The 10,614-nt window shown below is 38.3% G+C and overlaps 1 protein-coding gene across 1 annotated transcript; it reads right to left on the bottom strand.

Annotated features, from left to right (window-relative positions):
* Positions 1 to 3: 3 nt before the first annotated feature.
* Positions 4 to 8,419, bottom strand: ap3s2 (adaptor related protein complex 3 subunit sigma 2). The gene is made up of 6 exons (XM_003437562.5): positions 8,217 to 8,419; positions 6,135 to 6,226; positions 5,530 to 5,641; positions 3,004 to 3,075; positions 1,829 to 1,936; positions 4 to 303 (listed from the first exon to the last, which is right to left on the bottom strand). The coding sequence occupies exons 1-6, from the start codon at positions 8,283 to 8,285 to the stop codon at positions 178 to 180; spliced, it is 579 nt and encodes a 192-aa protein (XP_003437610.1). The 5' UTR covers positions 8,286 to 8,419; the 3' UTR covers positions 4 to 177.
* Positions 8,420 to 10,614: the final 2,195 nt, after the last annotated feature.

Genomic DNA, 10,614 nt, shown 5'->3' with positions numbered 1-10,614 from the left:
CACTTACAGTTTACCTCCCATACATACGGGAATGAAGGTGAAAGTAAACTGATGTGATTTTATGGTACATTTATTAAAAAATAAACAAAACAGTGTTCTCAGTTTTGACCAGAGAGCTGGGTGGAGAAGGGTATATCAGTAGTGCACCAGCCCTGCAGAGCTCAGCGGGAAAGCTGTTCAGAATGGGGAGAGGCTCGGCACTTTGATATTGATGTCTCCAATGTTGATGTTGCGGGGAATCTCGGGCAGGTTCATGTTCTTCACGGCAGAGACAGCACGAGCTGGAGCCGCTGACAGACCTCCCTGCCCAGAGAAAGACGGCACAGAAAACACCTTTAAAGCCTTCGTGTGTGGAACCATCACGTTTCATCTTTAATACTGCTGTAATGGCACAAGTCGAAGCATGTGCGGGGGGAAATCCTGTAGTAAAACTGCAACAGTGTTAAGTTACACATGTTGTGTATATACACTTTACTATGAAAGGATCATGTGACTGAATGAGAACCTCATTAACCTCATTCACTCAGACTGACACTGTGTCCATGCTTTGATTCCCATAATTTTATGTACATGTACAATGACAATAAAGGGCTATTCTATTCTTTCCTTTACTATTCTAATTCAGTGGTAAATATCACAGATTCTGTAATGAAACTCCACTCAGGTCTGAAGAACCTGACCATTTCAAAGTCTAACTGAACTGCTACGGTCTTGTTTTGGCTCGGTGAGACGATTTGTTCAACACCCAAGTAAATACAAATTGCTGCAAGTGTGCAATGTAAAACCTCCTTTCGTTTACAGTAGTTTTATTTGTGGTGCACTTTTACATGAAGCATTTTTAAAGTAAGGTCATCTTAATCTGAAAAGCTAATCTTAAAGCAGATGTAATCTCACCTTGTAAAGGAGTTATATTTCTGTCTACTTGTACATACCCGTGCCATCTGGTATAGGATTTTAGCCAGCTGGTAGTGGGCTGTTAGCAATGCGATGATGTCATAATACATCAGGCAACATTCAGTTTTTTTTAATATAAATTTGATTATTGTTATTGTTGTGAAAGTAAAATTATTTATAAGGTGTTACAGGTGCAAAAACACTACAAATGGATCATTTTAACCCAAAAGTGGATGCAACAAAATAAGATCAAAATATCTAATATAGATACTTCAGGGGCTTAAGATATACCCATGTGCTAATTTTGGTTGTGCAACTCCTGATCATGTAGGACGAGTTTGCAGGAAAAGAGGTTTCGAATATTACAGTAAGACTAACTTCTTAGTATTATGAGTGGACACTCAGTCATCATATGTGCAAATAGTCTTTATACGTCAAGTGAGTGCTCACAGTGCTCTTATTCTAAAAATGAGTTAAATAAAAACACACATTTAGACACCCTTGTTGCATCATTTTCCAACGTATTGTGACAAGAGATATTGTAACTAAAGCACAATTTCTGAATGGTGACCAAAACAGTACGCCAACTCTCACAACAACGCAACACCGCTACTTGCCTACTTACAAATTCCAGTATTATAAACATCAGTTTTGGTTCTAAAACAACCATTTAAATCATGTTTACATTAAACATCTACAAAGTTTCATAATCAGCAAGTGTAACTTTACAAGAACAATCAATTAATGTTTATAGAAGGTTTGCAAATCAATTACTTGTATTTCACTGCATGCTAACAGTAAATCATTATTACTTAAAGTTCAATTACCAAGGTTATTATGAAGGATTAATTTTAGGGGTTCACAAGAGTTTCAGTTTGCAAACTAAAACATACAATAACCCTCAAGTGTGGTCCTTTAACAGAAAGGGTCTGACCTCTGACTTCTCCATGCGGTTCTGCACCTCCACCTGAGCTACAATCTCATTCATGTTAGTCTCCAGTACCATCCCTCCCATCACCACCTCCTGCAAAATGTAATGGACCTGCAGAAAGAGCAAAGCACAGCAATTAAAATTGAGCAATGCCGAAACGTATACAGTTTAGTTGGAAAGCAAAGGAGCTTTCCATCACAACATTCAGATGTTTGAATTCCTGTGGGCACAAAATGCTTCAAGCAGCATAAAACTGTCTTCTACTGCAAATCTGTCGGCCTCTTTTAAACCCCTGACTGTAAGTATCAATGACATTTTTACAATGCCATGAAGGTTAGTTGCGTCCATCCTCCAGAGCTGTACGAGAGCATGTTTTTCGTTCAAGAAGAAATACTTCCAGGTTTCGCTTTGGGAAAATTTCTCAGGCCAAACCTCACAACACCACATGACATCCATTTCCTGCTGGGAAAATTCAATCAAGATGGCCGGGGATGTGTCTGATTAGTTTCCAGCAACACGTCTAGCTAGGCTCAGGGGAAGAGAAAAACAGATCTACACGTAGCCCGAAGCATATACATTTTCAATTCTAAAGAAGCCCTGCACACAGTTTAAAAAATCTTTATTATGTACTGTGATATATATTATATGAAAGACAATCATTCATTTCTGAGGTGAAAAGGTTAAGTAAAGAAGCTGTTTCAAAAAAGCATCTGGCTGCACAGCTACGACTAATATACTGCACATTACCTGAGGGTCTGGTCTACAGCGCAGTCATAAATACAAAGTTCCCTTTTATCTCAACCTTTTCATTGAATGGGTAAAAAGAAAAAAGCTGTCCATGAATACACCTCCTACACAATTATTCTGCTGCAGTTTTACCGTCAACATCAAGACACCAGTGTTCGAAACATCAGTGTATGTTGCTCCAATGGAAGCCTAGTCTGTGCTGTTAATTCAAGACAGACCCACTAAGCTGTGCCTGACCAATGCTTTTTAACCTTTTATATCATTGTCTTTAAAATTCTTGAAAATTGAGACGGCTCTTTTTGCCAAAAACCGCCAGAAACCACATTCGCAGATTTGGAAAGCTGAAAACATTTACTGACACGTTTAGTTTTGAGCAATTATTCCACTAATACTTGCAGCTCTACAGAAATGCATCCCTATTCCCCACTTACCTTATCCATGTGGAATATGAGGTCTAGTTCGCAGACATTTTCGAAGCATTTATCCAACGTTTCCACAAACACCTGCAGTGAAGAGAACAATGGGGCCAAAAGGGGAAATATTTTCAATAACACATTTGTATTACTGTCTGAGTGCTGATTAAGTACATATAGTTAAGATGGTCACAAGCCAAAGGTAGAACAACTTCCAAATTTCCCCAAAGGGACAATAAAGATGTAAAGCGAGATATCAGCCCTGATAAAAGTGAGTGCATCAGCACTTTGCATAGTAATGTTGTTGAGAGGTCTGTACAGCCTGTATCTGAGATAACAGGCTTTCTCTTTAACAAGTTACTTCTTTAACACAACCACCAAATGAAATTTAAGACATAAACAAGTGAAAATGTGCTTGTTTCCAAGGAGAGACACTAATGTCAGTTTAAAATACAGTAAAAGGAAATTTTAAAAAAAAAATGGCTCAGTTTATGAACATTGTCCAAATTTGTTCATTAATCTTGGAAGTACACAAAGTAACTCAATTATATTACGCCATTTACTGTTAAAGCAGCATCATCTTAGAATACTGGGAACACCGAGAACAATGAGTGTTGTACAATGTGTTTTCACAGACACATTCCCAAACTTCAACACTTTTTGGCTGGACAGGGACAGTAATCTGAGTGATAAGATGAAATGTGAATACACTAGTTCTGATTTAAAAGTGGCATAATCCTAGACACCTCACTGCAAAAACATGTTTCTCTGGCCTGGATATTCAGCTGTTAGCTGCTGGAATGCATCCATGCTTGCAATAGATGCTGAAAGAATTTCCTTGAATCATTTCTGTTTGAATTCAGTTTGGATCAACACAGTGTTTGGATTCGTCCATTAGCTGGGGTCATCCAAATAACTGTGCCTCTCACCTCTCACATCTGTTTCAGCTCTACTGACAGAAGTATAATAACAGAAAATACAGGGATTTATTTGTAAGATTTTACTCGTTAGGCTCCTTGTTGTTACATACACCATGTTGCCAAACGTATTCACTTCTGCCTTCACATTCTTAATCCATAGGGTTTAATATGATGTCAACCAATTCTTTGCAGCTACAACAGCTTCAACTCTTCTGGGAGGCTTTCCACAAGGTTAAGGAGTGTGTTTATGGGAATTTTTGACTATTTTTCCACTTGTGCATTTGTGAGGAGACTGATGTTGGACAAGAAGGTCTGGCTCACAGTCTCCACTCTAATCTCGGACGTGTTCTATTAAGTTAAGGACAGGACTCTGCGAAGACCAGTCAAGTTCTTCCACACCAGTCTCGCTCATCCATGTCTTTATAGACCCTTCTTTGTGCAGTGGTCTGCAGTCATGTTGGAACAGGAAGTGGCAATCCCCAAACGGTTCCCACAAAGTTAGGAGCATGGAATTGTCCAAAACATCTTGGTATGCCAAAGCATTAACAGTTTGTTTCACTGGAACTCAGAGGCCAAGCCCAACTCCTGATAAACAACCCAGCACGATAAACATCCCCCTTCCCCACCCGTGTGTCTACCTTTACACTTGGCACAGTGCAGTCAGACAAGGACCGTTCTCCTGGAAACCGCCAAACCCAGACTCATCTATCAGATTGCCAGACAGAGAAGCATGATTTGTCACAAAAGACAACATGCCTCTACTGCTCTAGTCCAGTGGTGGCATCCTTTACACCACTCCATCCAGTGCTTTGCATTGCACTTGGTGATGTAAGGCATAGATGCAGCTGCTCAGACACAGAAACCCATTCCGTGAAGCTCTCTGTGCACTGTTCTTTGTTTAATCTGAAGGCCACATGAAGTCTGGAGGTCTGCAGCGACAGACTCTGCAGAAAGTTGGCAACTTCTGCGCTCTCTGTGCCTCAACATCCACTGACCCTGATACATGATTTTGTGTGGTCTAACATGTCATGGCTTCATGGAGTTTATTATTCCCAAGCACTTCTACTTTGTTATAACACAGCTAACAGTTGACTGTGGAATATTTAGTAACAAGAAAATTTCATGGCTGGAGTTGTCGCACAGTTGCCATCCTGTCACGGTAACATCATTTTTTCACAGATGTTTGTAGAAGCAGACTGTATACCAAGGTGCTTAATTTGACAGACCGGTGACAATGGACGCAATAGGAACACATTCAGATTTTAAATCAGTGTGCTCTTGGCTTTTCTTTTTTGTTTGTTTGTTTAATTTTCTATTAAAGTGAGATCTGTTATTTGTGTAATTTTTACCTTTCCAAGCTGTTTTGTTACACTGCGTTTATTTTATTGACCTAAGTTGTTATTTATGTTAGTCATGCTACTGTACCACAGTAATTTCACAACTTTGTGAGAGTTAATGCTCCTAAGGCCTTTAATGGATATTTGTGCATTTAAGGACCATTAGACACCCTGCAATTGTACTTTTTGCTCCAGGGTGAAGTGTCTGCTTTACAAGCTTGGTGTAGTGGTTGTGTGACTCCATGTCAAATATTTCCAAAGAGCCATTCAACAAAAGAGCAGCTGACCTGGATCAGGTCCAGTATGCCGAGCTCGCTCTCCGATGAGTCGACACAAAAAACAAAGTAGAGAGTGGCGTAGTGTCGGTAAATCAGCTTGTAGTCGGAGCCACCAATGAGACTGAAAGCAGATTAAAAAAAGAACAACTTCAAAAGGCAATTACGGAGTAGCTTCATGCTGAAATAGACCAAACTTGTTTGCTGTTAATTCACTTGAAAGATGTGGTGGAGACTTTTGAATATCTGTCTCCATCTAGTGGTTAAAGCTAGACTACTGCATCCACAGCTGCTGTAAAGTAATGTCAGAATGCCCAAACATGGCTCAGGATTTACAACAGTATTTGTCAAATTAAAATGTGACAACACATAACTAGTCAAACAACAAGTGTGCCTCTCTGCCTCTGACAGACATCCCAGGTGAGCATTTATCAAGACACTCTGACAGACATCTATTAAACCAGCTTTTGTGACAGCTGTGCCTAGCTAAGCAGTAACAACCTTATCATTTATAGCTGCACTTAGAGTACACACATGCATATATAGAGTATATAGAGGATTTTTTTCATTGTAACCTGTGATACAAACAGAATTGCATAAAAGAACACCTGACTTACCTTCCACCCTCCAAGAAGTTGCAGACGTTGTCATCTCTTTTAGATACCAAATGAAAAGTCTCCCGAATAATCTGCTGCTGCATGTCCTCCGCCTGCAAGCAAATACGTTACAAACTCCATTAACTCCAAAATTTTCAAAATAAATAAATAGAAATTAATTTTAAAAAGTCTAAATATATTTGTCAATAATGCATTACTTTGAGTTTTACTTATTTTTAACAACATTAAGAAGTAAAACCTCTACAGTAGGACCTGAACAACATATCGGTTAGCCAATATTGCTCCATCACAGATATGATATATTTGCTGTCCTATACAATAAGTTTTATCAACATAAAATAATGGAGAGAAAAAAATGCACATGGTTATTTAGAGATGCCATTAGTTGGTTTAAAGAGTGGAGCAGAGGCCTACACTTCATGGAAGGATTAGGGATTTAGCCAGGTAACTTCAGGTTTTAACCCTGTGGTTTCACTGATGGGAAGGTGGCTCACTTTGTACATCTCCGCAACTTATGCTGCACACGTAACCTGCTCCAGAGCAGGCAGTTCAAAATAACTCATAAACACACACAAAACTACCTCACACTGACTAATCAATTTTCTCTGAAGTAATGTCATCACTCCAGGAAAAGCCTGTGAACCTCAGTAACCCGATAGCTCACTGAGGTTCATTCTCATCAGTCTTAGGTACATCAGTAAGTAAACAGATCACGAGGAGTAACTTTATTCCTCGTGTTCCCTGCAGCTGTCAGCAATTTTTATGTCATTTAATTGTTAAAAGCGATCGCCCTCTTCCCAGTGTTGCCAAGCGGTTACTAATAGGAATTGTCTTAATGTTGGGGTCTTTACCTTACAGTATGAAGTCTCTTGAGATGCCTGATGCTGTAAATTGTCATTATATAGATACATTTTAATTGAATTATGAACCTTAAAATAGGAATGTGAACCTAAGACAAATCACCTAAGCCTTGTACTTGCTGACTCTCTATAAAATTTGAATGCAAGCCTACTTAGAGTTAATTGGTTACTTTCTTTGCAACTACTTTGCATCCAAGAAACACTTGAATGGAATACAAACTGTAGATACGGACAGATCCCTCTAAGCGTATAGCTTACATCCTATACACTGCTCACACACTCACTCACACACACACACATATACACCTGTTGCCTTTAGTCTACATCGTGTGTTTAAAATATTATTATTTTTTTGTGATGATAGCACACTCAGAGCTAAAATTATGTTAGGTTAGGGTAAGTGAAGCCAGATAAATAAGCAATGGCCTGTATACACTGGGCATAATAAAATCTTAATTCCTTTCCCATGACTAAAGTACACTCCACACTGTCATACTTTTTATATTTATAAATAAAAATATATAAGATGATATAAACCCATGTCAAATGTTTTAGAGGCAAGTCTACTTGATCTCTATTATACAGTAAACAAAGGAAATAAACCTACTTACAGACAAATCTGCAGTCACTGAAGCAAAGCCGCCATTTTTAAATGAGAGTTTTGATAACTATGATAAAAGACGTCTCTTGGTAAAATCATATTTTTATGTTTAATATCAAATTTTAACATTATATAAGACTTTGAATATACGCAAAAAGACTATAAACAACTGTGGTCACTAAAGTCTGTCATTTCCATTCTTTCTTGATTATCACCCAAATATAACTGAATGTAATTAAACAGACAACGATGATGCAAAGTCAGTGATTTCAGGACAGCTAGTCCGGCTAATACATACATATGTACAATTTAGGAGGATTTATCTTCACAGATAGCTACTCCTTAATTATATAACGCCTAGATACTTTTGTATATAGAGAGAGGTCTATTTTAATAGAAAGGAAGTAAAACTGAAGAGTGACTGAGCTCCAAGTTTGTTCCCTTTCTTGCTCACGTGATCCGCTAATAGTTTTACTTGGCTACAGGAAAATATCTCATAATATGTCATGATTTCTGAAATATCTGTGGTGCTGTTCATTACACGAAAGGTCACAAACGCTAATCAAATACAGATTGTAAGGTAAACAAAATTTTTTCAGCAGCATTTGCTGCAATACTCACAAAATACTGATAGAATCTGATCAGCCGCGGCTTCCCGTGGTTGTTAAAAATTAATATGGCTTTAATCATCTCTGTTCTTTGACGTTATCAAAGCACAGCGTGGAAAATTCTCAAAATGTTACGATTTTGACTCTCTACTCGACGTTAGCTTCCGAGCTCCCTGCAACCGGATGTCTCGTTCAGCTACATCCGGTTGCGCCGCAGCGGTCAGCCAGACCCGCTCATGAGAAAAGTTTCCGCATAGATTTTCGTTCTGGGTCTGTCTGCCATACAGGCTGTCCAAGAAATAATTAACGTCAATAAACCCGAAACCTGAGCAAGTGCGTTTGTTGTAGTGTTGCTGATTTATGGCTGAAAGCTAAACAAATATAAAACAAAACCAGGTCTGAATGCACATCACATTAAACCTTAAAACAGTAGAAGACCACATTGGGTGCCACTGAGGCTATAACTGTCAGTGGCATACCATAACTGGAAAACAGAAGATTGGAAATATGTTCCCTGTTGTAATGAGTCTCAGTTTCTGTTGTGACATTTAGATAATAGGGTCAGAATTTGGTGACATGAAAGCATGACTCCATACTGGCTTGTGTTAACAGTTCAGGGTGCTGGTGATGTAATGGTGTGGGAGATATTTTCCTGGCACACCTTGGTAACAAATTAACAAATGTCAAAGCCTACCTGAGTATTGTTGCTGACCTTGCCCGTTCCCTTGTGCCCACAGTTTACTCATCACCTGATAGTTACTTCCTGCAGAATAATGTGCCATATCACAAATCCTTAAATCCTTTTAAACTGGTTTCTTGAACATGATGAGATCTTATTTCAATAGAATACATTTGGGATGTGTTGGAACAAGAGATTCACATTATGTACGTGCAGCTGATAAATCTGGCATCATGTCATCATGGACCAAAATATCAGAGGAATGTTTTCAGCACATTGTTGAACCTATGCCACAAAGAATTAAGGCAGTTGTAAAGGCAAATGTATGTGCACCTAATGAAGTGGCCACTGAGTGTATTTTCACTTGAATAACACTAGTAAGCCTTAGCCAAAAGTGCTTAAAAACATAAATAAAAACCTCTAAAACCCACAGAAAATCACATTTTACTTTTTTTATTGCTTAAATATGTCTGCAGTTTTTGGCTTCAGACAGCCAAAAGTTTCTTGGGATTCAAATTTTATTGCAGTAAGCATGCCGAGTCCTCAGTCTTCACAGTGGTGGTCTATACTGTTCACTTTATGAGGCTATCCACCTGACACATTATGTAATTCTGGGGTCTTCGTGACTAATCCACCATCAGCTGAGGCACCATGTTAATTATTGGAACTTTTGTACTTGGGTCAGCTGCTTCACACCGCCTTGGAAACACTTTTTCCTTTGATCTACAGTGGATGGTCAGAAAACCGGATCAAGACCCAAATTATGTAATATTGTAGCAAAAGATCTCAACATTAACACATGTGTGCCAAACAGGAAAAGCATGCTTTGAAGATGTTTTTTTGTTTTGTTTTTTTCTGTCCAGACAAACTAAGAAGCTGCTGAGTTTTTCTTTAGGGTATTTAAAAATTTCTAGTACACTTGGAGGTTTTAATCATCTACTATAAAATATGTTTCCACAAAGAAAAGCTGTCATTGTAAAATGACATTAAGATTATATCTCAAGTTGTATCTTCAAAAAAAGTGTTTCATTTTGCATAATTTAAATCCATTGTTTACTTTTTCATTTAGTTTGACAAGGATTATGTATGGAAATTAAATTAGTTTGGGCTAGATAATGAATTGTACTGCATGACTCCATGTAACAGATGCGAGTAGACCAGGCCTGAATTTTAAAGCCATCAGCCTGCAATCTATATATTGTCCACCAGAGGGGAAACTCTGATTTCCAAAAAGAAGTCCAGTTGTACAGAACCCTTTAAATCAGGGGGTCTCAAACTTAGATGAGCTGTGTGAGCTTTCATCTCATTGGAGGGCCACTTTAGTGTTCAAGTAGTACAAAAAATGGCGCATTTTGTTTTGGGGGGGGGAGTTTGCTTTCGCTAAATACTTGTACTAATCCTGTTTTCTCTGTCTTCGCACTAGTGTTTTCACGGTTTCACCGTTTGTAATAAATTATTGCCATGTACATTTCGCTTCTGTGTTGGATTTGTTCCGGGTCCAATCTGTCACAATCGCCGTGACACAAACAACCAAGGAAACACCTACAAATATTTCTGAAAATGTAGTGTTTTGTTTTGGGGTTTGTTTTTTGTTTTTTTTACATTTCAAATCTTGTAAAACAAGACAAAACTGTAAACGTGCATGCAATTTTTTTTTTTCCCCCTCACTCACTTTCTGGCCAGACACGTGGCAGCACTTATGCTATAATTTTGTTCTTATTTAACAAAAAAA

This window comes from Oreochromis niloticus, linkage group LG1 (assembly GCF_001858045.2).
Source record: "Oreochromis niloticus isolate F11D_XX linkage group LG1, O_niloticus_UMD_NMBU, whole genome shotgun sequence".
Classification (NCBI taxonomy): Eukaryota; Metazoa; Chordata; class Actinopteri; order Cichliformes; family Cichlidae; genus Oreochromis; species Oreochromis niloticus.
Note: the sequence above shows the minus strand (reverse complement) of the source record. Positions and strands in the feature narration are given on the sequence as shown.

Excerpts from the sequence above, each read along its gene's own strand:
- ap3s2 (XM_003437562.5), bottom strand. The coding sequence starts at position 8,285 with ATGATTAAAGCCATATTAATTTTTAACAACCACGGGAAGCCGCGGCTG. Across the intron at positions 3,076-5,529 it reads GCATACTGGACCTGATCCAG|GTGTTTGTGGAAACGTTGGA; the intron begins GTCAGCTGCTCT and ends TCTTCACTGCAG. Across the intron at positions 1,937-3,003 it reads TCATATTCCACATGGATAAG|GTCCATTACATTTTGCAGGA; the intron begins GTAAGTGGGGAA and ends CTCTTTCTGCAG.